Source organism: Panicum virgatum, chromosome 9N (genome assembly GCF_016808335.1).
Source record: "Panicum virgatum strain AP13 chromosome 9N, P.virgatum_v5, whole genome shotgun sequence".
NCBI lineage: Eukaryota > Viridiplantae > Streptophyta > Magnoliopsida > Poales > Poaceae > Panicum > Panicum virgatum.
This window is the reverse complement of record NC_053153.1, coordinates 47,636,051-47,662,998: the sequence shown is the minus strand read 5'-3', so window position 1 is coordinate 47,662,998 and position 26,948 is coordinate 47,636,051. Positions and strand designations below refer to the sequence as shown.

The window sequence follows — 26,948 nt, the reverse complement described above, 5'->3', positions numbered from 1 at the left end:
CGGCGTCGCTGTGCCTGATCGGCGAACTGCTCTACCACCGACGCTGGCACTCCACCCCAGGTTTCCTCTTCAGCTGACGCGATTGTGTCAGTCGGAGCAGGAGAAGGGGTACTAGCCGGAGCAGTCATTCCAACAAATGACACGGGCGACTTCGGAACATCACCCACACGGCCTTCCGCAGAAGCACTCGACGAAGGAGCCACCGGCCGCAATGGTGGAAGGTTCAAATCAGCACCACCACTACAAAAGTTAAGAGTCAGGAAAAAAGTGTGGGAAAAGTACAATCGACTACTTTGTGAAGTAAGATACTGTTGACAGCCAAATTTGGCATCTGCTGAGGTCGACCGGTCTGACCGGTTGGGCCGACCGGTCAGACCGGTCTGGTCTGTACAGTCCGAGTAGAATTAGGGTTTTTGTAAAGAGTCCTCCTGTAATCCTACTCGTGAAGGGGTACGTTTTCTCTGACCTATAAATATAAAGGCTAAAGCCGATTAAGGTTATTCCCAATCGAATCAATACAAAAATCGCATTACTTTTATCTCTCAAACCCTAGCCTTTTCCAACCCTAGATTGCTTTCTTCCTTCGTCTCGACGGCGTTTGAAGACGTTCTGAGTGGCCTGCCGACCTCAGAGCAACCCTACGATCACGTGCTCCGACGGGGTCCCTCCCGAGCTCGCTGTTCTAGGTCTTCGCAAGTTCCCTGCCTACACCGGTCAGACCGGTCGACGAAACCGGTCAGACCGGTCCGCCCAAGGTTTTCGCTGTGTTGATCGTTTTGACGATCGTCGCGCGTTCTAGCGCATTCAGGTGTGTTTGGCGCAATTCTGTATCAACACACTTTTTGGCGACTCTACTGGGGACAGATTAATCTGGTTTTAAAACCGATCTAATCTACTCCTTTCAGAAGATGGGCTCTTCAGAGATCGACAAGGAAAACATCATCACGGCTACAATGGAGGAGCTCACCGAATAGGAGCGCAAGGCCTACCTTCTTGTGGAGGAGCACGTCAAGGCACAATTCTTGAAGGGCTTCAAGAAGTATCGTGGTGGCCTCGTCAAGAGGGTGGAGGAGTTCGTGCTTCCGTCTCTCAAGCTTAGCAAGGATAAGATTGTAGAGATCCCCAATGTAAGCCTTTTTCCCTCTGATATGTTAGATAGAATATCATCCATAATGGATCAAAAGATTGTTGCCGCACAAGCTGCCGCTGGTGATATTTTGATTAAATTGAGTAGTGATGTTGATGCACTTAAAGGTAAACAACCCATTACAGATCCTAACTCATCATATCCGAGTTCGGCTACCCCTGAGTTCACATCTGAACCACTCTATGGTATGCCGCCGAACTCATTCTCAGGGCAAACCCCGCCACCGTCGACCGTGCACACTGCACCTGCCAGACCGGTCCCACAGACCGGTCAAACCGGTCCGACCAGTCAGATCGGTTATCAAACCGGTCAGACCGGTTACTCAGTACCGTCGCCGATGCCTCTCGAGACAATTCCAGGTTCGGCTGCCCCTAGCCGAACTAATGAATTGTCACTGTATACACCACCTCACACTACTACTATAGCGGGAGGGCCACGAAGATCTGGACCTAACCAAGGACCGATCCCAACTTCTTTACAGACGATGGCGCATGGAAATTCTAATGCGCATCGTTTTTCTGAGTTTTATACCAGCCAGCACTATCAGGCCGATTTCCTTAAGTTCAAAGAGGATCTGGCAAATGCGATTAAAATTAAGCTTGGGGTGGATATGGGTACTACACGTTTATATCAAAAACCTTATCCCGCTGAGTTTGATTTTACTCCTTTTCCTGCTGGTTGGCGTATTCCTGAGTTTACTAAATTTAATGGTGATGATTCTCGTACAACCTGGGAACACGTTAGTCAATATGTCTTGCAATTAGGAGAGGCCGGTTTCAATGATGCTTTGCGCGTGCGTTTATTTTCTTTATCTTTGACTGGAACGGCTTTCTCTTGGTTTTCTTCGCTTGCTCCTAATTCTATTCGCAATTGGGCTCAGTTGGAGCATAAGTTTCATGATCACTTCTTTAGTGGGGAAACTGAAGCAAAATTATTGGACTTAACATCGATTAAGCAAGGACGTGATGAATCTTCTTCAGATTATTTCAAAAAAATTAAAGAAATTAAAAATCGGTGTTTTCGTTTGACGATTTCTGAAAAAGATTTGGCGGATTTGGCATTTAATGGTTTACGTTCTTATTTGAAAGAGAAACTCGAGGGCTTTGAATATCATACTGTGAATTTCTTGCAAGTCAAAGTCATGGGTTTAGAGTTTAAACTTAAAAATGCCAAAGATACTTTCAAGCCTCATCGGTTCAACACACATATTCTTGATCATGATTCGGATAGTTCGGACGATGATAGCAAGGAAGTATATGCTGCTGAGTTTGTTTGGCCATCAAAGGCCAAACCCGGTTCAGTTCCGTCTCTCAAGCCGATTCAAAAGAATCGGCAAGAGGAGCTGAAATTTACTTTTGATGTTTCTAAATGTGATCAGATTTTTGATGAATTGCTTAAGAATGGTAATATCCGATTGTCACATGCTATTCCATCTCCCGACGAACTTAAACGACATGCATATTGTAAGTGGCATAACTCAACATCTCATACTACTAATGATTGTAATGTTTTTCGTCGACAGGTACAATCGGCCATTAATGAAGGACGATTGGTACTTTCTGAGATGCAAATTGACAAGAATCATTTCCCTGTTCATACGCTGGAATTGAACAATCCAAAGGTGCTCATTCGGCCGGAACAAGCCGAAGGAGATAAGGGGAAGCATGTTGTCATCGGTGATCCAAGACCGATAAATACAAGTGACAAGATCCTTGCCCGGGAAGTTACCAAAGAGAAGACTGATGATGGAAAGGATACTCTGAAGATCATTGTCAGAAATCCCAGACTCGGGGGGCAAGGAAGCTCTCCACCAGAAAATCGGTCTGCTGATCAGGCACGACCGGTCAGACCGGTGTCTCCGACCGATCAGACCGGTTCCTCCAGCCGGTCAGACCACTCTGGTGACCGTCCCCGGACTTTCAAGCCAAACCATCCGGAAGTGGGTACTTGGAAGACCAATGAGGTGAAGGTGCAGGGAAGAACTGCTAATCAGAAGCCCACCTTCAACCAGTTGTTGAACAAGTATACAAAGGCCGTTCAAAACGATCGGCCGCTAAAAAAGAGACCGCGATCACCACCGCGTCAAGATCGTCCAGTGTCCCCAAGGAGGGAATCCAGCAGGCGCAGGGGTGATGTTGTCACATTGTATCCTCCCCAGATGTATGCTACCATGCCATGGGTGCCACCGGCGTCAAGTGCAACAAATCCGGTATAGGAGCATGAAGGGATATGGATGCAGTGTTTTCCGATGCCTTATCCTCCACATTATCAAGGGGAAAGCTCCAGGGTGCCCGTGCACGACCGATTGGGACCACGACAATCTGGTCCAGTGCAGCAGGCTGCACCGGTCAGACCGGTCACCTCTGACCGGTCAGACCGGTCTCACCAGAGGCCGGGCCAGGTTCCTGCTCCAAGATTTGAGTATCGCATCAGGGAAAAGAAAGAGGAGCAGAAGCCTATTGCTGATCCAGAGAAGCCTAAAACCGATGTTGTTCAAATCGGTGAAATCAAGGTGCCCATAAAGAATACGGGCAAAAAGCCGATGGACATAGAGAAATCGGTTGAGGTTCCTTCACAAAAGCCGGTCATGGCCAATGATCATGAGGCCGGTAGTAGTAAGAGCGTAGCAGATAAGTACCATCAGCCTAGGTGGTGCCCTTCGAGTTTAACTCATACACAGAAGAGGAAGTTGCAGCGCCTTCGTAACAAGGAAAAGAAGGAGCAAGAGAAAGAGAAGATGAGGGATGAGAACTTCAACAATACAGGCCCATGTTCCCTCAGAGCAAGGTTTGGAAGGTCAAGACAGCTGATCAGCCAGCCAGACCAGTCGGACCGCCGCAGCCGACCGGTCAGACCGATCAGACCGCTATGACCAACTGGTCAGACCGGTTGAGCTTACTGCAGAGCCGGCAGCCGAATCGGCACCGCCCGTTTCAGTTTCTTCTGTAGATGAAGCCCCAGCAGTTCCTCCAACCGCAGAAGACGAGGAATTGGTAGATTATGAAGCGTCTCCGGAGCACACCAACTTGGAGATCAATGTGGTGCACTTATCTTCAGATTACTTCGTGGTCCCGGAGGAAGATTTGGCTCATCTTCAGTTTGGGCCCCGTGAAGCTGTGTTCCAGAAGCCAAGCGAGAAGGACAAGCACCTCAAGGCTCTTTACATGAGGGGACACATCAACGGGAAGCCGGTGACTCGCATGCTAGTGGATGGTGGGGCTATTGTAAATCTTATGCCCTACTCGCTGTACAAGAAGCTCGGTGGCCAAGACGAGGACTTGATCAAGACAAACATGACGGTCAGTGGTGTTGGAGGGAGCGAGCCCCTTAGCGCCAAGGGAGTTGCTTCCATGGAGCTCACTATTGGGAGCAAGACGCTTGCTACGGCTTTCTTCGTCTCGGAGGTGCAAGGTAACTACAATTTGATTCTTGGGAGGGATTGAATTCATGCAAATCAGTGTGTTCCTTCTACCTTGCATCAGTTTCTTGTTTAGTGGATCGGCGATGAGGTCGAGATTGTCCAAGGGGACACTTCATCCTTTGTTGCTTTGGCCGATTCGGATTCTATTGGTGCACACGATAATGTCAAGTGTTTATCGGGCATGGATCTGTCCGATTATGATTTGATCAGTTGCACTAAAGATGGTTTTATTTCTGCTGTACTAAAGCCGATGAATAATCGGCTGAATCATTTAATGTAAATCAGATGAGTACAACAGAGGCTCCAGAAGAGACCGGTCAGACCGCTCGTGCCGACCAGTCAGACCGGTCATGTCCCGTTCGGCGCACAGGGCCGACCGGTCAGACCGGATACCCCGACCGGTCAGACCGGTCTAACGCAGAATGGCTGCAGCAGAGGCTAGATCAATATCGGGCGCGTACGAACGATATGTGTGAAGCCATTGAAGAATCTGGTGATCTAGACAAACTGGGTCAAGGGTTTACATCGGCCGATCCTTTAGAAAAGATAGACATTGGTGATGGAACTATTCCTAGGCCGACCTTTGTAAACAAAATTTTATCGGCTGAATATAAAGCCGATTTGGTTAGTTTATTGAAGGAATACGTTGATTGCTTTGCTTGGGAGTATCATGAAATGCCCGGTTTAATTCGTGATCTTGTTGAGCATCATTTACCGATTAAAGCCGGTTTTAGACCTTATAAACAACCGGTTAGGCGTTTCAATCCTATTATTTATGATCGAGTTAAAACTGAAATTAATCATTTACTTAATGCTGGATTTATTCGGTCTTGTCGTTATGCTGATTGGATCTCTAATATTGTGCCCGTCGAGAAAAAGGATTCGGGGAAAATTAGAGTGTGCATTGATTTTAGAGATCTTAATAAAGCTACTCCTAAGGATTAATATCCTATGCCTATGGCCGATATGTTGATCAATGAGGCTTCCGGACATCGTGTCATTAGTTTTCTTGATGGTAATGCCGGTTACAATCAAATATTTATGGCCGAAGAAGATATATCTAAAATGGCATTTAGATGTCCAGGATTTGTCGGGTTGTTTGAGTGGGTTGTTATGACTTTTGGTTTGAAAAATGCAGGTGCTACTTATCAAAGAGCTATGAATTTAATCTTCCATGATTTGCTTGGTGTTATTTTGGAGGTGTACATTGATGATATTGTCATTAAATCGGCCGGTTTGGATCATCATTTAGCCGATTTGAGACTTCTTGAGAGGATGCGCCGGTATGGTTTGAAAATGAATCCACTCAAATGTGCTTTTGGTGTATCGGCTGGAAAGTTTATTGCCTTCATTATTCATGAGAAGGAAATAGAGGTTGATCCTAAAAGAATTGAAGCCATGAGGAAGGTTGAAGCCCCTACATGCAAGAAGGATTTACAGAAGTTCTTGGGCAAGGTAAATTTCTTGAGAAGGTTTATATCCAACTTGTCCGGGAAGATTGATGCTTTTACTCCTATTCTTCGGTTAAAAAATGAAACCGAATTTACTTGGGGGGCAAAACAGCAAGAAGCGTTTGAGAAGATCAAGATTTATTTATCTTCGCCACCCGTACTCAAAGCACCTAGGAGAGGAGTACCTTTCAGACTTTATGTGGCTGCTGAAGACAAGGTTATTGGGGTTGTTTTAACTCAAGAAACCGAAGAGAAGGAGTATATCATTACATATCTAAGCCGACGACTTATTGATGCGGAGATGAGGTATACATTTATTGAGAAGTTGTGTTTGTCTCTTTATTATGCTTGTACCAAATTAAGGCATTATCTACTATCTAGTATTTGCATAGTAGTGTGTCAAACCGATGTGATCAAACATATGTTACAAAAACCGATTTTGAGTGGTAGAATCGGCAAGTGGGCTTATGCTTTGGTTGAATATGATTTGGCTTGTGAACCTTTAAAATCTATGAGAGGCCAAATTGTAGCGGATTTTATTATTGAGCATCGGATTAATGACAAGCATGATCTAGAAGTCGGCTATATTACTTGCACACCAAGGAAGTTGTACTTTGATGGATCGGTTTGTGATGATGGTCAAGGGATTGGTGTTGTTCTTATTTCTCCGAATGGTGCCGTTTTTAGTTTTCAAACCGATTGGAAGAAGAATGCACAAATAACCAAGCTGAGTATGAAGCGCTTCTATTTGGCTTAGAATTCTTGAAATCCATGGGTGTGAAATATGTTGAAGCCTTTGGAGATTCTCTTCTAGTGATGCAGCAAGTATCCAAGGTATGCCGATGTTATAATAGTTCTCTAAATGCATATCTTGATAAATGCCTTGATATTATTTCCTCCTTCGATGAATTTATTATTAAACATATACCGAGGGAAGAGAATGGAAAGGCAAATACTCTGGCTCAGCAAGCATCTGGGTATAATATTACAAAAAAATATTTCAACATTCGCAAGCCGATGCAAACGAAATCCAAATTTCTGGTTCTGGACACACCGGTCCGACCGGTCAGCAAGACCGGTCTGACCGCCCAGACCGGTCTGACCGGTCCAGAGAACGGTCTGACCGGTGATGCTGCTGATAGTTTTGGTTCGGCCAAAAATGATGATTCAATTATCTCGGCCGAAGCCCAGGATTGGAGGGTCCCTCTTATGTCATATTTGAGAGATCCTGGCCGGGGTGTGGAGAGAAATATTCGGCGTTTGGCTTTCAAGTATGTTTTAACGATGAGCTTTATCGTCGAACTGCCGAAGATTTTCTTCTCAAATGTTTAGACTCGGATCAGGCTCGGGTTGCTATGGGTGAGGTTCATGAAGGTATTTGTGGTACTCATCAATCGGCTCCCAAGATGAAGTGGTTACTCAGAAGAGCCGGTTTCTATTGGCCCACCATGCTATCCGATTGTTTTAGATACTTTAAAGGGTGTGAAGAATGTCAGCGATTTGGTGATTTGCAATTGGTGCATGCTGCGTTGATGCATCCTATTATTAAACCATGGCCGTTCCGAGGTTGGGGGTTGGATTTTATTGGACAAATTAATCCTCCATCTTCAAAGGGGCATCGCTTCGTGTTAGTTGCTACAGATTATTTTACTAAGTGGACCGAAGCAGTTCCTTTGAAGAATATGACACATAGGGAGGTAATTGAGTTTATTACTGAGCATATTATTCATAGATTCGGCATTCCACAAACTTTGACAATGGATCAAGGTTCTTCATTTATATCAAAAGAGGTGCGTGTCTTTGCCGAATCTTATAAGATTAAGTTGCTCAATTCATCTCCATACTATGCTCAGGCCAATGGGCAGGCCGAGTCTAGTAATAAGATTTTGATCAAACTTGTCAAGAAGAAGATAGAAGAAAATACTAAGAGGTGGCATGAAGTGTTATCCGAATCATTGTGGGATCATCGTATATCTAGATATGGTGCTACTAAGATTACTCCTTTTGAGCTTGTGTATGGTCAAGAGGTTGTTTTACCCGTTGAGGTAAATCTGGACGCATATAGGTTGGCAAAGCAAAATGACCTCTCCGCTGTTGATTACCATGATTTGATGATGGATAATATTGATGAGGTGACCGACAAGCTTTTGAAGGCTTTGATGGAGATTGAGAAAGACAAGCTTCGGGTGGCTAGAGCTTACAACAAAAAAAGTAAAACTTAAATCTTTTAAGGTTGGGGATCTGGTTTGGAAGACAATTTTGCCTCTTGGGATGAAAAGCAATAAGTTTGGCAAATGATCGCCAAGTTGGGAGGGTCCGTACAAGATTATCAAAGTTATCTCCGGAAATTCGTATATGGTGGAGACGGTGCAATGTGAACGTCTATCCAGGGCTATCAATGGGAGATACTTGAAGAAATTCTATCCTAGCGTATGGCAAAGTGCGTGAAGACGAAGACGGCCGGTATTGTATATTGCCCTTAGTTTTATTTTTAGACTTGTATGCTCTGTGTAAAACATGTACATCAGGATAGTTCTTATTTTTTGACTTGTGAAACTCACCAAAAAGTAGGGGGACATATGTTGACAGCCAAATTTGGCATCTGCTAAGGTCGACCGGTCTATACAGTCCGAGTAGAATTAGGGTTTTTGTAAAGACTCCTCATATAATCCTACTCGTGAAGGAGTACGTCATCCCCGGCCTATAAATATAAAGGCCAAGGCCGATTGAGGTTATTCCCGATCGAATCAATACAAAAATCGCATTACTTTTATCTCTCAAACCCTAGCCTTTTCCAACCCTAGATTGCTTTCTTCCTTCGTCTCGACGGCGTTTGAAGACGTTCTGAGTAGCCTGCCGACCTCAGAGCCACCCTATGATCACGAGCTCCGACGGGGTCCCTCCCGAGCTCGCTGTTTTAGGTCTTTACGAGTTCCCTGCCTACACCGGTCAGACCGGTCGGCGAAACCGGTCAGACCTGTCCGCCCAGGGTTTTTGCTGTGTTGATCATTTTGACGATCGTCTCGTGTTCTAGCGCATTCAGATGTGTTTGGCGCAATTCTGTGTCATGAGATACTAATATTTTAGCCCACTTGGCGATTAACTTCTTTGGAACCGGCAATCCCCTGTGCACCGTGCCGATGATAGTGGTGGGGGGTCGCAGGACTCGAAGCAGCAACACCAAGGGATGCCACAACTGGGGTAGGGGCAGGGGCACTCATAGTATCCATGCCACCCTTCGCCCCTCGGTCCAAATCCGCTCCTAGAGCACCAGAAGCAGCGGGAGACCTACAATGCAAAGAAGTTAGTCAGATTCCTCTCGTGATTAAACACAATCACACTGTGGAACATGATAGTCTCACCCTTGATCATCTCCTTCCTATTGCTGAGGAGCCTCACCCGCGGATGAGTCGCCCAACGAGGTCAAGGAGTCCTCCTAGACTTCTGGGGCGTCGACCTCCTTGATAATCGGAGGCTAGTGGAAAACATTCTGGCCTTCTATTGCTGTCGAGCCTGGTATTGGGGGATCACTCTTGTATACCCCCACATCCGCCTGTTTGGAAGCAAGATTAGAGTGAAGAACCACTCGAGTAACTATTTTACCTCAGGAGGAAGGTTCGATGCCCAAAAAATAGTGGGCACGCATGGGACGCTGAGCTGATCAGGGAATATGCTCTGGATCACCCTCAACCCTTCCGCACGCTGCACCAGCTCTGCAGACAACCGGTCAACGTCTTCAGTACCTTGATACTGAAAGCCAAAATTTCTACGCTGTTGCAGTACTGCGCTGAACAAAGTTGAGAACTACAGAGGCAGCAGTCACTCGCATCTTCTGAAGGCGGACTATGCGCTCCATTAACTCCGCAACCTGATCCTTACATCTAGCTGTGAAATCCCTATACCATCCACGGAGCCATTCTGGCGGTTTAACATCAAAGTTGGGAAGGCTAGATGAAGAATTACTAACGTAAACCCAGTCGTTTTGCCAGTCTAGTTTCACATAAATCAGAGGCCAGTCCAAACACTTTCCGACTACTCTAGGCCATAGCTCCAAGTGTGCACACCCTACTCTGCCCATCCTATCGGAAAAGGGCAGTGGAATTAGGGTGTAAAGGCTCAGGAAGAACTTGAAGTGTGGCTCGATCCTGAGAAAGGCCTCACATAAATGCACAAATACTAAAATATGCAAGACAGATTGTGGGGTCAAGTGGTGGATCTGAATCTTACAATAGTAAAGAAGTCCTTCCAGAAATGAGCTTGCGGGCATTGAAAAGCCGTGCTCCAGAAAAGAAGTAAACAAAACAATCTCGGAATCCCTAGGAGCTAGAAAATCCTCCCCCTCGGCACTCCACCAGCAAAATCACCCTCTGATTGCAGGAAAAATCTTCGCTCCATCACTTCCAAATTGTCAGAGGAACACTTACCTCGCGGCCACGGCGCTCCGCCTCCTGACGATTTTTCCCCTTCACGCTTCCAATTCTCGCCACTACCAGAATCTGGAGGCTTCTCCATTTCAATCTCCGCGGGGCTCTTGATGCTCGAGAGCTACGGGTGTCGAGGAACTGGAGGATTCTTGGCTCGGGCTAAAGAGGCAAGCGAGCAAACGAGCGGAGGACGATGGCGGCGGTGAGGTAAAAAAGTGAAAGTTACCAGATCCAGTTTATATAAACCTAACCAATGGCAATTTTGTAAATACACGGAATACCAAACGGTCTGTTGCCTATTTCCACACGGATTAGGTCACCGCTTCAGGGATTCTATCCCGAAACAGGTAAGGGCAATCTAAAACATACAGTTGAATACCCCGCGCGATGCTGCGGGATTTGTGGACAAAAATGTTGAAGTTGAGTGTATTGAAAAGATGGAGATATGAAGTTGTAGTCAATTTTAGCATTGGTGATATATGGTATGGTTGTGTATAAGATATGATTAAATATTAAAATTGAAGTACATATAAAAAATTCAAGTTGATGAAACTGATAAAAAAAGGAATCGTAATTGGTATGGTAAGATCGCTTTAATTTTATTTTAGGAGAAAATGGAAAAAATCTGCATCATTTTGTAAAGTGATTCGACTTTGTATCGACTCTTTGGCTAAGCGAAATTTATGCAAATATTGTTTTAAAATGAAATGTAAGGAATGCAGTTGTGTGTGAAATGTTGATAATTGGAAATATAGTTGTACAAATATAGTTGTATCAAATAGTAAAATATTAAGGAGAAACCAAACATAGTGTCAATATCAGAACATAATGAATGAATGTGTAACATTGAAGAGAAGAGATCTGGAACAATCCTTCACGGTGCTCTTAATGCATGCCACAGTGATGCAAGACAAAATTTAAGAGTAGAAAAACAGCGAGGGAAGGCAAGGAGCTACCAGAACCGAATGGAATAATGGAGTCGAGAGTGTGTGTAACGCTACGATGGCTTTGACTAAGTAAAATATATAGAGCGTTGGGTTCTACAGATCATGAGATGTGGAAGGGGTGGTGGTGGTAGTGTATTGTTAGATAGAGAGATTTAAGGAAATGACAGTTTGGATGATCAAGTTACAAACATGAGAGAAATGAAGAGACATAATAAGGTGGATGAAGGAGTGCTTCTTCCATTGTTGGTGGCTCGATGGGGATTGAGAGAAATATAAATTAATATTTTCTAGTGGGATGCATCAATCTTAGAAGACAGAAATACCATACGAGACTAATTATTTTTCTTTTTGTTAATGTTTCCTAGTGGGATGTATCAATTTTAGAAGACAGAAATACCATAGGAGACTGATTGTTTTTCTTTTTGAAAAAAATGTGGATTTATTTATTAATATTAGATAACTAATATTTAATTGATAAATAAAAATAATGTTCATGAGACAATAATAAAAGAAAATAAATGGAGGGGATTTAACATATGTATGTTGCGTAGAGTAATATTTAATTGATAAATAAAAAAATTGGCTGTTGGGCTTCTTCTTTATTTATATTTTTGATGAACCGCAACATATTGAAAAACATGACTGAGAGAAATAGAAATTATGACACTTAGTGGGTTGATGACATAGCAACATGGCACTTAGTGGATTAATGATGTGGTAGCACGAGGATTGAGAGAAATACAATTATGACACTTAATGGGTTGCATCTATATAGAATATATAGATTACCACCCCAGACATGCCACGTCGTCTTGGACTCTTCTTTTCTAACTCTGGAATTAGGGAAAAAGACTCGGGGGCTGCTCGGGGCTGCTGGGTACGTGGCAAAAGGGAAAATGTTTTTTCAAATTTTCAAAAATAATTTGAAAAAGTCAAAAGACTTTAAAATTGATCCTCAGCCAGAATTCTTCAATTCAACCATAGACTCGGAGGCTACTCTATATGGAGTGCGATTATTCGTCGCACCCCATATATGAAGATCTTTGAAGATTTCAAAACCACTCGAGCAAGAGCACCTCGTATCCTTAGCACAGCTCTTGAAGTACTCAGAGGACGTGATCCACACGAAGCCCAAGAAACTACTTGGCGGCTCGGAAGTACTCGAAGACCTGCCGCTACAGTTGACGCTTGTTAGCGACCAATTTCAAGTGTCAACTTGATCAGAAAATCTTTAGAGCTTAAATATTTCATATGCATTTTTATCCAAAATAAAGTAAAAACCCACTATGCTCCTAAAAACTATACAATGTTGAAAAAAGAACTACAGTGCAGGTGTGAGGGCCTTGTCAGTGGCGGAGCGTGAACAAAATATAAGGAGGGGCCAGTTGCAAAGGCAAGGAGATATCAACGCCACGAGTAGTGCCAACATGCCCAGATACCATGCGACAGTGAGTTCGTTGCTCTTTGCCTCTCGGCAGAAAGTGTAGTAGATATAGAATGAATAATCTTGCCTTTAAAACCAAGGCCGCATCTTATACAAGTTAACTACCACACTAAATTTCACAGACAAAGCAGGGGCCGGAGCCCAGCTTCGCCTCCACGAGGCTCCGCCCCTGGGCCTTGTGATCCACGAGAAAAATTGTCGACCAATCAGAGTACATGATTCAGGCTTACATGGATCAAAGGGCTCACATATAGCATCAAATCAACGTACCAAAAGTTTAGGCATGCGGAGAATTGACAAGAGGACACGTGGGAGGCCACTAGAAAAGACTGGAGGTGGTTGGGCCCAATTGCTAGTCGGCCGACCACCATGGTCGGCCGAGTGGGCCCGGCCTCCACCGACCTCCAGCCTTCAGGGGAAGCTTCATACAGCCTTCCTTTGGTCGGTTCGGGGTGCCAGGTGTCCTGCAACCAGGCCGAGAGACCCCTTTTCCTCTCCCTATAAATATGATTGGGAAGCGGTAACAATGAGGACAAGAACAAGTTGAAGCTCTAGCTCCATTTCTCACTTGAGTAGTTCTAGGCTAGTAGAGTTTAGGTGATGTAGTTGTCAGGTCGCCGGACGTACTTCGGAGAATAGATATGGGTTCGCTACTAGTTCTCTTTCATAATGTTTGGTCATGTGTAATTTACTTATCTTATAGTTATTTATATTTGCATGATTTATGCCCTGCGGTGTCAGACATAGATTTCATAATTAGTTTGCTTTATTACTATATGCTTTGTCTGGTTAGAGATTTAGTTCTAGTTAACTTTAACATGCTCCAGTATTCGTATGTTTGCTCTAGTATGATGTCTGTCCATCCGAAGGGTGGGGGTTCCGTGCGGGGTACTAGAGTATCGCTTACTAGTGTAGACATGGTGTCTGGGTTAGTTAAGTATTGCTGGATGTCGCCCTTTTCGACTGTTTGTAGAGCTGCAGGTGATGACAGCCCTGTTTAGTGCCATCGTAATCCTCCACGTTCGGTTAGGGGGTAGGAGGGTTATAAATGTCTGTGATGGCTAGACAGTCATATATGTCAGCCATTTGCACAGCTCTCCCGTGTATTATGAATAATTAGATAGTACCTAGCTATATCTTGTGCAAAGCATATAGTGCTGGTAAGCTGTATAAATATATTTAATAGCATTAGATAGACCTTGACTAACGTTTACCAGCTCCCTGCCACTTTTTACTTTTGCTAAGAGCTGCGTTTTCTTGTGTTTCACACTACCTTCATCCATATTTATCTCACTCCTATTTATGTATTTAAATATTCCATTGAGATTGGTTCATATTGTCTACCTACATAATTTAGTCATCGTCTTTCCTGCGGAATTATAAATGACACCCCAGCATACTCACTGGGTAAAATATTGCACCGATAATTCCGTCCGCTTGTGGAATGATTCATCATTCATGATAGCTTGGTTTCCAGTAATTGCTATATGAAATGTCGAGGCATCATAGGCGCCGATGCCGGGCATCTTTGATGTAGTTACCGGAATCATGCTGGAGAATGGTCTGGTTATTCACTTGGCAAGAGGACTGTGTGTGGCTGCTGGCAGGTTGCTGTAAGAGTAGGAGTTGCTATAGCCGGATGCTTACAGGTTGACCCGAGGCAACTTTAGGTACTTAGGAAGGAGCTGATCAAATGGATCAGTTCCAAGTAGGTTGCTGCGGAAACTAGTAAGTTTCTAGGTGAAACTACTGTATTAGCGTGTATCTTCGGTAGTATGTTATCCCAAGACCCCAAATACTGCTAATTCCTCGTGGATAACTCTACAGCCATCACAAAACCCATAGCTGACATGTCAGCATCGACATGTATATAACATACCTGAAATCCGGATGCCACAGTGATCAACACTGCAATGCATCACCTCATTTTCCATTGAAAACCACCGGTTGAATCAGACAGATGAGGAATCAACAGTTGGAAAGACTACAGGCATATTCTATGGGGCAACATCCGACCGATATGTATGTACACCAATCCAAATTGCAAATACAGCAATGTAAAGACACGACGACGACCATGTATGGCAAAGTTAATGGCTGGCTGACTTTTTTTTATATTTTGTTTTCCGGACTAGGCACCGCCTTCAAATTCTGGGCTCAAAAAAACAGCAAGCCGGGGAGACTCCTGCAGGTGCGCAGAATTTTGAGAAGCATCTGCATCTGCGTCATTGCGGGTTTTGCAACTGATTAAGAAAAGAAGCATCAGGCGAACCACCAAGCATGCTCCCAAGATCTGCTGATCCCAACCCTCCTAGACCACCAGCAGCACCAGATCTTTGACTGTCGGCAAGACCACAGAGCAAACTACTCAAATCTGGTGAACCCAACCCTCCCAGGCTCCCAATGGCACCAGTTCTTGCATTGCTAGTAGGACCAGACCGTGCTGCTCCTTGTGCACCCCCAGCTGGTGATTTTAGTAGGCAAACAAAATATAGTACATGTCAACATCAATAAAAAAATCCTCAAATAAAACAGACATCCAAAACTGAATTATTCAAAACCTACCATTGGTGCTCCAGGGATTTGGAAGTGGATTAGTATTTGGAGCAGGGGTTCCTGTTGTTGACTCAGAACCAGGAATTGGAGCATTTGTTGCCGGATGACCAGGTTGGTTAGACCCCTGATTGCCAAGAAGAGCTGCAAATGGGTTTGAGGCTGTGTTGCCTTCCCCACCCATTGTTGTTGCATTTAGGAATGGCTCCTGGACAGTTTCATACATGCGTCGGAGCATATTAAACCCTTCGGGAGAAGATTCAATGTTGCTCATAGCTCTGTCCATGTTCCGCATCTTCTCTCTCATGATTTCAGGGTTTATAGCAGCTTCGAGAGTTTGGCGGAGGACACTTGGGTCATTGAGCACATGGGCAAGATCTGGATTCCGATCCATGATCTCGCGCAACTGTGGGTTGCTCATGGTCATATTGCGTATTAAATCTGGGTTGTTCATGAGATTTTGCATTGCTGGCATATTCATCAAGTTGCTCAACTTGCTCTAATTCTGGAAATCCTGCCCCAAATAAACCTGATGGCCTGCCATTTCTTGGAGCACCAACACCTGGAAATAGGCCTCCCAGGCCACCTGCTGGGCCACTGCTAGGAGTATATGAAGCAAGGGGACTGGCAGCAGCAGGTGCACCTGATTGAGCCGGTGCGGCAACACCACGCACCAAGTGAATTGCGTGACCTCTTCAGCTTCCTTTTTTGAACCATGCCCAGGACTGACTTTCAATGAATCACGAGTATCATGATCCTCCCAGCAGACTGCTGAGCAGAAAAGATAATACAGTTATTACAACTAAATGTATTTTGGGACCCCATAGAAAAGTATATTAAATATTTACATATTTGCTTCTGATTTTACCAGAAACCTAGCCAGACACAGAAACACTTCTGACATGCTCAATGATTCATATAAACTAAAGGGGAGTACAGATCAGCGAAATTCGATCATCTGGTTAGTACGTGACTCTCTGAGGACCCTCCCTCATATGAACAAAGTTTTTTTTTTTACAATGATCATGAAGTGACCATGCTACAAAAACTTGCCCCTTTATTCCCTAGAATTAAACTTACCTCCTCATTCCCTAGAAAGACTTACCGCTACATACCCTAAACGGAACTTTCCCCTTTAAGAGAGAAAAAAAATGATTTATTATGATCGGAACTATTACCATTACTTATTGCAGAAAATACTTTCTTAAGAAGGCATTGCAGAAAATAGTTACCCCTTCTGTTATGGTGGGCAATGTCTATCAGAGGAGGCGTCGTGGCTAAGCAACTGCAGAACCGCAACACACGTCGCAGGGTAGTTTCCATGTTCCTATTCAAATATGTAATCGTACTTGTATTTGTGTATTCTGTATTCGGGTGATGTACTTGGCTATATAGCCACGAACTCATGGTAATGTCAGTTACGCTGAAGATCAATTAGATCTTCGGGCGTCTTGCTCGCCTCTGTTCCTTGCACGCTTGCTTCCCCGCTCGACGCCGGTCGGCAAGACGGCGTCCAACTCTCGCCGCCGCCGGAATCCATCGTCCCGGCCACCAGTCCACCACGGCTACTCCCTGAGGAGATTGGGCCGTGACAATCTGGTATCAGCAGCTACTACGATGTTTGGGCACCTCGCATCCACCGCCGCCGCTGCATCCGCCGCCATCCCCGCCACCTCCGTTCCGCTCGCAACCTACAGCACCACACCTCCGCTCGCCTCCACTCTGGGACCGCCCAGTTCCGCGCCGCCGTATGCCGATTCGTCCGCCGCGGCGTCCGTTCCGGCGGCCGCCCTCGACACCCTCACCGCGGCGATTTACGGTCTCCAGCGACAAATGGGCCAGTTCGCCGCCCGCCTCGCCGATGTGGAGCGCTGCCCTGGTCCGTCCGCGCCACCACCAGGGGAACCGCTGCCTTCGACAACCGCTATCTACGGCCTCCAACGCCAGGTGCATCTGACCTCCTCTTGGCTCGCAGATGTGGGGAATCGGCCGTCAACCGCCGCCGGAGCACCTGCCGCCGCGCCGTACCCCACCCTGGGGCTCAGTGTCCCGCCCCTGCCGCTCCTCCAAGGGGCGCTGTCGTCCTCCGCTCTCCACTCCGCCGGACCTCCCTTCAGTCAGTCTGCGCCATCTCCCCACCCACAGACCGCGCCGGCACCCGCGAGCTACGGCGGCGTGCCCCAAGCGCCGCCGACCACCTCCGTCGTCGTCCACACATCCACGGCAAGCCGCTCCTTTCCTATAACCCAGATCCCATTCCCTCCATCCCCATCCCCAATTCCATCCATCCCACAACTCCCCAGCCACCATATAGCCCACCATGACCCAGCTGAAGATCACGATGGCGGCATTACTGTTCCTCGCTACCATAAACTGTCCTTTCCAACATATGATGGCAAGGAAGATCCCCTTGGTTGGTTGAAGCGCTGTGAGCATTTCTTCAGAGCACAGCGTACTCGCGACAGCAACAAAGTTTGGCTTGCTTCATTCCATATGCAAGGAGTGGCCCAGCATTGGTTTTATATGTTGGAACGCGACTCTGGTGACATTCAGGCTATCAGTTGGTCGCTATTTCGCACACTGTGCCAGCAGCGCTTCGGGCCTCCTTTGGAACCAACCATTTATCTGATCTAGCTCGACTTCAGTTTCGGGGTTTAGTGCAAGAGTATCAAGAAGCATTCCAAACAAGAATGGCTCACGCAGGATATTTGACACCTGAACAGCAAGTGCAATTGTTTACAGGCGGTCTTCCGGATCCCATTCGCATAGATGTTGAACTCCAAGCACCAGCAGACTTGCAGCGTGCTATGCTTCTAGCCCGTGCATATGAGCGCTGCAGTACCACACATTCAGCTACTTTCCAGACCAGCACACCATGTTTTCAGCAGTGCCCTGCGCTGCCCTCCCTATCTAGCTCTGCAGCCAATACAGCAATACCAGTGCCAATGCCAGCTACGTCAACACCAGCAGCAGCAGTGCCTCCCAGGCCACTTCGGCGCTTCAGCCCGACAGAAATGGATGAACGCCGTAAGCAAGGATTATGTTATAATTGTGATGAACCTTATGTTCAGGGTCACAAATGTCAACGTTTGTTTTACCTAGAAGTGTCTGATTTTGATGCACAAGACCAGACCAGTCAAGATGATCAACCTGCAGCGGACATGCCACCACTAATTTCTCTTCATGCTATCACGGGCATTCGGACAGCTGACACTATGCAAGTTAAAGTGCGCATGGGAAATCATCAAATTACTGCACTGCTCGATTCAGGATCCACCCATAACTTCATCAGCGGTCCCACAGCTCAGCATATTGGTCTTAACTTCATCAACAGCCGTGGTGTCAATGTCATAGTAGCCAATGGCGATCGAGTTTCATCTCGTGGCCTAGCTAAGGATGTTGCTATACGCATTGGCGAAGAATTCTTCACGATTGACTGCTACACCATTCCCTTGGAATGCTATGACATGGTGCTTGGGGTAAATTTCCTTCGCACTTTAGGGCCGATCCTCTGGGATTTTGATGATTTGTGCATGGCATTTTGGCATTTCGGCAAGCGTGTTCTTTGGAAAGGGATTGGGTCAACAAGGTGGGACATTCCATCCACTAGTACATTACATTCCTTAAGCAAGGATGACAAGCCATCACCAGCAGCAGTTCGGCCATACATGTCCCCTGATCTTCACAAGGATGAACTGATGCTCAAGCAAGGCATTATTAAGCCTACCAAAAGGGGCATGCATTCATGCTGTTTTCCATGTTGGGCTGCTGAAACCCTTTCATGGCACTCCTGCGGTCACACCACTACTCTCTCCACTCCAACATGGTCGTGTACTACAACAACCTCAGCGCATCATCAGTTCACAGCTACGCCGTGGAGTTTGGCACGTCTAGTGCAGTGGACTGGCCTTCCCGACTCTAAAGACATGGGAACCTATTGATCAGTTTCGTGCCGCACATCCTGAATTCAAGCTCGAGGACGAGCTTTTTCGGAAGGGCGGGAGAGATGTTATGGTGGGCAATGTCTATCAGAGGAGGCGTCGTGGCTAAGCAACTGCAGAACCGCAACACACGTCGCAGGGTAGTTTCCATGTTCCAATTCAAATATGTAATCGTACTTGTATTTGTGTATTCTGTATTCGGGTGATGTACTTGGCTATATAGCCACGAACTCATGGTAATGTCAGTTACGCTGAAGATCAATTAGATCTTCGGGCGTCTTGCTCGCCTCTGTTCCTTGCACGCTTGCTTCCCCGCTCGATGCCGGTCGGCAAGACGGCGTCCAACTCTCGCCGCCGCCGGAATCCATCGTCCCGGCCACCAGTCCACCACGGCTACTCCCTGAGGAGATTGGGCCGTGACACCTTCTGAGTAGCAGACATTCTTCTTTCAGTTTTCCTAATTCTATCAGGGTGATCACCTTTTCATCTTTAACATGTATACAAAAGGTGAAGCTTGTCAAGAAACACATTTATCCATTATGACACGAGTGCTGATGTACAACAGAAATCCACTAGCTCCAAACATGTGATATTCTAAGGGACTAGAGGACAACTAATACTGTGTCGATCAAGGATGGTAGTAGCAGAATATCAGGGCAAGCAGTGTTGTTAATCCAGTTCACAACATTATTGAAGAATTTCCCTGGGAAAATCTAAAATTTAAACTCATTTTTGTCCATATTTTTTAAAAGAATCATATGCCTCAGTTTAGTTTCCAACAACTAGGAGCAAAGTTACAAAAATATAACAGTATTATGAATTAAGTATCAACTTTGTGACAATGTCAGATGAGACCATCACAAACAGGGAAAAAAAGGTCAGATGAGACTGCATTGAAAATACATGGGGCTTTGAAAATTAATGACGAATCGAAAGTTGTAGAGGTACTACTTAAGAAAATTCTGAAGATCCTTAATAAAAATTTGATCTCTACCCTGATAAAATAACACTTTGATCTCTCCATTTCTCTAATAGGTATCTTTATTACTGTAAGAAGAGCACAAGTGATTAGATCCGTAATGGACACAAACTATGATGTCAGATTATTCAATCTAAAGGGAAAAAAAACTTTCACCAGAACTTCAAAAACGAAATTTAGACAGTGAAGATGTACCTTCTCCTGTGAGGCTTGTGCAAGTGCTTTAGATTCACCAAAGTACATGAAACTTAAATCGGCAGGAGAATTATTCTGCAGCAATAGGAAAAACAATTCTATAGTTTCAACACTTGAAACACTAGTGAAATATTTCCCAGCAAAGAGCTAAAAAAAGGTTCAAATCTTCTTCAACTCTTTGTTCATGTGCCCATCATGGCAAGTAAACTTATAACTTGCTTTCAAATGCACAACATTTGCTATGTTAGTGCCCTGCGATAACTGATGTGATAAAACTAAGCGTTTGGTTAATTCAACACAAATTACAGTGAAGGATGTTCAGACTATATCAAAGCTATATCTTAGCCATCATATATAATGATGAAACCACTAGCTAAAACAACATGAATTACACAGGTGGCTCAGGCTACAGGATATTACGATATACCAAGAAGGCAAGGCAAGAACGGAAGGTTGCATGGGTAAAGACATGCAATTGATGTGAAGGTATACACCATCATGTCTCACTGTGCAATAATTAGCAACGAATCATACAAACAGATCAATCAGATTTTCAAACCTTTTTCATGATAAAAAGAAAACAGATATTATCAGAATCTCATACACTTTAACGCAAGTCCAAAGACAAAGTCTGCTAGAAAACAAGAATATTCTGATTTCTGTGATAGATACCATGGTAAAAATAAAACCTGGAACTTAGCAAAATGTCTGCATAAAAACTAAAAAAAATTCTGAGACACATTTAACATTAAAGCAACATCATTGTCATTTCATAATGATAAGATCAATGGCTAAACTAACATGAATATGTCTACAACATTCTTACAGCTTCATCACCTCAGACATAAAGTGAACAAAACAAAGATTTATGAGGCTAAGGGACTAGATGCAATTGGTGTGGTGGTATATCACTGAAAAAAAGAGTCATTGCACTGTGGTAGCAACAATCATCAATATTTTCAGTCTTAGACTTATATACTGAGCACAAAACAAAGCACAGCTCATCTTGTATTGCTTTGGACTCATAACCATAAGAATAACATCCGAGCCAGAAAAAAAAACAGAAATATCTAAGCCACATCAGATTTTCGTCATTTCGCAGTTAATTATAGGCACCATGTTGCATCAGTTCTTAAAGCCAATTATAAACTAAGCTATGATTTTTTATTCAATGTACACTGTGACATAAGGCACCAAACAGTCAAGATCTATGATGCGCCGATACTCCGCTCACCTAGCGTATCCCGTATCCGATACGTATCGGATACGGATACGACTGGGATACGTTGCGGATATGTATCCAGCGATTTTTATTATTTTCAGATACTTCTGTGCATAGGATACGCGTATGGATACGTATAGGCCACTTTGGATACGGCCCAACATATTTTCTGGCCCATTCAGCCCACAAACAGGTATAACCCTAACTCCCTAAGGCCTCCCACTCTCCCAGTATCCCACGAGCAGCAGCCGCCAGGGGTCAGGGGTGCCCTGCTCCCGCATCCGCCAGGCGCGACCTGCGACGCCGCCGACGCGCCGGCCGCCTGTCCTGCTCCCGCACGGCCTCTCCTCCGCCTCTGCTGCACCCGCACGGCCTCTCCTCCGCCGTCCCTGTTCCCCCACGGCCCCACGGCCTCTCCTCCGCTTCTGCTCCTGACTATTGGGTAAGTCCTTCTTCCCTTCCCTTCTATGCTTCTACATTCACCCTCTGATCTGATAGTGATAGGTTTTTCCTTTGGCTTTGCATTCTCCCAGTAGCACTAGCACCTACTCTAGAAGATGGCTGGACATGATGAACATGCTCTGATTCAAATTGATGCGCAGCAAATGAACAAGAATCCATTGTGGAATCATGTTGTGCTATTAGAGAGGGCAGGGACCGGAGGAAATGCTAGATGGCGTTGAAAGTATTGCGGGGAAGAATATGGTGGAAGCTACTCTAGAGTAAAGAGTCACTTGCTTTGGGTTCAAGGAGGTGGAATCAAGATATGTGCCAAGGTCACAAAGTCCGTCTTATCTCAGCTGAACAGTGAGGTTGCAAAGGCTAAAGATGAGGCAAGTAAATCAAAGGACAGAGATGTTCCATTGTCCACAGGGAGCACACAAAATATGACAGGCAGCAGCAGCACTGGTTATCCAGTGAAGAAGCGGTTGAGGTGTTCAGCAATTGAGAAGGCATTTGACATGGACACTCGCAATACCATGGATGCTTTGATTGCAAGGCTATTCTACTCTTGTGGATTTTCTTTCAATATTGCAAGAAGTCCATATTATCGGGAAGCCTTCAAATTTCAGTTATTTATGACTTAGACTATTATGTTTGCTTGTTTGGAACTAAGTTTTAAATTATTTATAAGACTGCAAGTTGCTGTATGTTTTTATTTCTATTAAAAAATTTGTATCTGTATCGGCGTATTGGTGTTTTTCTTGAAATAGCGTATCCGTGTATCCGATACATATCGTATCCGATACACGTACCCGTATCCGTGCATCCTAGGTCAAGATCATGCACTTTAAGGGCAGGAAAAAAACAAGATAACATAAGAAGTCAGGAACATTCCAAGAAAGACAATTGTACAATATCTGACATACAAACAAAAAATTGATATACATTTAATAATAAAAGTGAAATATATGTCACCTTACAACATTTATTATGTGGTTAAAGATCATATGCAATTCATGTGGAGGTATATCACTGAAAAATGTCTTGACAGAACCACAACTCAGAACAAATCATACACTCAAATACTACCATATTCTCAGGCTTTCTTATAATATAAAGTAAAGCAAGCACGCCTCATCTTACATTGTTTCATAGTTGTAACCATATGAATACTCTGCAAATCAGAGGGAAAAACCCCACTAATAGTACATGCAATTTCAGTGCAAGAAAACAGCTTGTTCTACAAAGAACATGCAAAGCACTTCTCATTTGAAGCAGCATTATTCTTCCACTTCCTTCTTTATTTCTTCCATGAGTTCATCCTTGTAATCCTGAAATGTACCATCATATTTCTTCACTGTGCCATCCTCCACAATCCATATCTCACTCCTTTGGTCATCCTCACAAACACGAGATATCAATCTTGAGTCGTGACTAACCAAGACAACACCTCCAGTGAACTCATCCAGTGCATCTGCCAAAGCATCAATACTTTGCATGTCCAAGTGATTTGTTGGTTCGTCAAGCAGGAGAATGTGAGGCTGAGACATTGATATAGAAGTGAACACAACACGGGCCTTCTGACCACCAGACAATTTAACAATTGGAGTGAGATGGTTGTGTCCAGGTAACCCAAACTTCCCAAGCTTAGCACGGACAGCCTCTGCTTTGCTCATTCCCTCCTGATCTGGGTGAAGCCTCAACAAATATTGAACTGCATTTTCCTCCATTGTCAACAAGTCAACAAAATGCTGTGAGTATCGCCCAATCCTCAGCTTCTGGCTCCTCCTAACCTCCCCTTCTGTAGGGCTAAGATCACCCGCAAGTAAATTAAGAAGGGTAGACTTCCCTGCCCCATTGGGCCCAACAATAGCTACACGAGTTTCCATATCAATGCCAACATCAACATCAGACAGCTTGAAGTCTGGCCTACCTGGGTAGCTGAACCCTACCTCAATGAGTTGAAGGAGAGGTGGTGTGAGCTCAGTAGGCTCTGGGAAATGGAACTCAACACTGTAGTCACGCCACTTCTGTGGCACACAGGGGCGGAGGACCCGGTATGGCAAGGTGTGGCGGCCGCCATACCTTGATTTTTTGACAAGTACCCCTAGATCTTCTATCTGTTTGTCCCCCAGCAGCCACAGAACCTCCGTCTCCAACGTTCTGAGCAGAGGAAGAGGTTGTAGGAAGAAGAAATACAGTATTGGGCCGAACGAACCGTTATTTGTTGAACTGGGCCGACCGATGGCGGGTTCCTTTTTGGTTAATGGGCCGGCAGCAGGCAGCCTTTGCCCCCATCGAGTTCCACCGGATGCGACTCCTCGTCTCCATGATCAAAGGCGCGGCCGTGCGGGAATCCCGATCGGAAGACGAAACGACGAGGCTGCGACTCTCAAGCGGCGTGCGGCGTAGCCGCGTCTAGCGAGGCGAGTGCGCGACGGCACGCAAGCAGCAAGCTGAGCTCACAGCAATGGCGGCCGGCGGCCGGCGGCCAGCGAATCAGCGACTGAACCAGAGAAGACTGAAGAGCAATCATGAATCGGAAGGGCAAATACAAGGCCAAGTCTAATACAAGAGGTAAATAAAGTGCAATTTGAAAAATTACTTTTAACTTGAATATTAATCTTTGGACAATTCGACTTCGCCATACCTTAAATTTTTTCCGTCCTCCGCCACTGGTGGCACAGCCACCTGTTTCTGGTCATCATCATCATCTGCTGCATTCTTCCCTTTACCCTTGTTCTTGGCGGCCTCTTTAGCAGCCTTTGACAGCGCCTGACCTTTAACCTTATCCTGGGCAGCCTTGCTACCGGACTTCCTGGCTGCTTTCATTTGCTTCTCATACACCTCAAACTTCCGGTTCATCTCCTTCCTCTTCTGCTCATAGCCACTCTCAAAATCATCAAAATTTCCACGGTAGACATGCAGACTCTTGTCATGCAAATGTATGATCTCATTGCACACTGTATTCAGGAAGTCCCGGTCATGGGACACAACAATCAACGTCTTCTTCCACTGTGAGCACAAGTATTCCTCCAACCATAGCACAGCTCTGAGATCCAGATGGTTAGTAGGCTCATCCAGTAGCAGCAGCGTTGGCTGCATGAAGAGCGCACGGGCAAGTGATATGCGCATCCTCCAGCCACCGCTTAAGGACTTTGTAGATCTGGCTTGCATAGCCTGATCAAACTCCAGCCCTGCTAGAAGATTCAGCTTCTCATACACCTCAACAAGACGCTCGTTTTCATCAGCATTATTAGACGCCTCAAGCCTGGCCTGCTCAGCACGGAGAGCTGTGAGCTCCTCATCAGCAGCAACCACAGCCTCGAGGGCCGACCGATCATCACCAATAATCTCCTGCTCCACGAGCAAGACATCAATGTTCCTGGGCACGGGGACCTGGCCGCCAGGCCAGGAGCTTGAGCAGGGTGGACTTGCTCATGCCGTTGGGGCCGACGAGGCCGTACCTCCGTCCGTGCGAGATCCGGAGGGAGGCGCTCTTGAGCAGCTCCTTGCCGCGCGCGGAGACGGAGAAGTTCTCGAGCACGATATCCTTGACGTTGTCGTCGATGGCGCCGTCATCGGCGGTGGCGGATCCGGGGACGCGCGCGCCGATGACGACGGAGAAGGCGTCGCGGTCGTCGCGGAGCGCCTCCTGCCTGGCGGCCTCGGCGGCCGCGGCCGGCCTCACGCTTGTCCTTCTTCTTCGCGTCCTTCTGCGACGTCGCGACGCCGGCGCTGAGGTCGACGGCGGCCGCGCGGGACGGCTTGGGCTTGGCGGCGGCGAGCTCGACCTCGTCCTCCTCCTCGTCGGAGGGGGGCAGGTCGATGTCGCCCGTGTAGGAGGAGGCCGGCGCCTTAGATGGCTTGCCCTTGGGCTTGGAGGGCGCCGCCGACTTGGAGGGCTTGCCCTTGGCCGCGGGCGCATCCATGGAGGCGAGCATGGCGGAGACCGACATGGGCTTGTCCTTCTTCCCCCCGCCGGCGGCGGCGGAGGAGGAAGACGAGGAGTCTTTGCGTCCCATCGATGCGGCGGCGGCGGCGGCGGCGTGGGATGGGGGAAAAAATCGATCTGCTTAGCGCCACAAGGGAAAAAAAGGGGAAAAAATCCTATGGACCCGGGGTGCAGGGGCGCTGGCGTGCCCCCACGCCCGATGCCACCCATCTTACATCCGACGCTTGTGCTGTGCCGTTCCAGCTCCGTTTGGCTCCCGCCTGCATCGGCTCCCGCGCAAGGCTTCCACTTGCTCTTGCTAGCTCGGCTCGCTGAGCCGACCAAGGATGCGATTTATTCGATGTCTGAACAACTAGCTAATGAGTACAAAAATCGAATGGGGCCTTGTTTAGTTATTTTTGCAAAAAAATTTGGAATCGAAATCTTATTATTTTGGAGTACTAAATGAAGTCTATTTAAAAAAAAATGCTTGCACGAATAGGCTGTAAATCGCGAGGCAATCTAATGAGCCTAATTAATTCATAATTAATCTATAATTAGCGGATGGTTACTGTAGCATCACTGTTGCAAGTCCTGAATTAAGTAGGCTTATTAGATTCGCCTCGCGATTTACAGCACATCCGTGCAAAAAGTTTTGTAAATAGATTTCATTTAGTACTCCATGTATGTGTCCAAACATTCGATGTGGTGTTTTTAGGTGTAAAAACTTGAGATCTTAACAGGGCCTAGATCGGATAATTTCTTACGCATGTACACGTTAATCAATCGATCAGCATCTTCTCTAATCAACAAAGCCGCAGACAGCCTGCTAACAGCTGACTCTTC

The 26,948-nt window shown here is 45.8% G+C and overlaps 2 protein-coding genes, 2 long non-coding RNA genes and 2 pseudogenes across 4 annotated transcripts; 2 read left to right on the top strand and 4 right to left on the bottom strand.

The window, feature by feature from the left end:
- Positions 1 to 8,812: 8,812 nt before the first annotated feature.
- On the bottom strand, positions 8,813 to 10,670 carry LOC120687305. The gene is made up of 3 exons (XR_005680690.1): positions 10,444 to 10,670; positions 9,382 to 9,732; positions 8,813 to 9,307 (listed from the first exon to the last, which is right to left on the bottom strand). It is a non-coding gene; the product is annotated as an uncharacterized LOC120687305 (long non-coding RNA).
- A 4,066-nt stretch (positions 10,671 to 14,736) lies between these two features.
- On the bottom strand, positions 14,737 to 16,475 carry LOC120689063 (annotated as a pseudogene).
- A 148-nt stretch (positions 16,476 to 16,623) lies between these two features.
- On the top strand, positions 16,624 to 19,612 carry LOC120689542 (proline-rich protein 36-like). The gene has a single exon (XM_039971836.1). The coding sequence runs from the start codon at positions 17,005 to 17,007 to the stop codon at positions 18,019 to 18,021; it is 1,017 nt and encodes a 338-aa protein (XP_039827770.1). The 5' UTR covers positions 16,624 to 17,004; the 3' UTR covers positions 18,022 to 19,612.
- Positions 19,613 to 22,027: 2,415 nt separating this feature from the next.
- LOC120689544 lies at positions 22,028 to 22,915 on the top strand. The gene is made up of 2 exons (XR_005681314.1): positions 22,028 to 22,166; positions 22,258 to 22,915. It is a non-coding gene; the product is annotated as an uncharacterized LOC120689544 (long non-coding RNA).
- Positions 22,916 to 23,164: 249 nt separating this feature from the next.
- LOC120689543 (ABC transporter F family member 4-like) lies at positions 23,165 to 24,501 on the bottom strand. Its single transcript, XM_039971837.1, has one exon. The coding sequence runs from the start codon at positions 24,055 to 24,057 to the stop codon at positions 23,449 to 23,451; it is 609 nt and encodes a 202-aa protein (XP_039827771.1). The 5' UTR covers positions 24,058 to 24,501; the 3' UTR covers positions 23,165 to 23,448.
- Positions 23,209 to 26,229, bottom strand: LOC120689541 (annotated as a pseudogene).
- Between the last annotated feature and the right edge of the window lie 719 nt (positions 26,230 to 26,948).

What these genes read in the sequence shown, in the direction of transcription:
- LOC120689542 (XM_039971836.1), top strand. Translation starts at nt 17,005, where the DNA reads ATGTTTGGGCACCTCGCATCCACCGCCGCCGCTGCATCCGCCGCCATC.
- LOC120689543 (XM_039971837.1), bottom strand. Translation starts at nt 24,057, where the DNA reads ATGGAAACTCGTGTAGCTATTGTTGGGCCCAATGGGGCAGGGAAGTCT.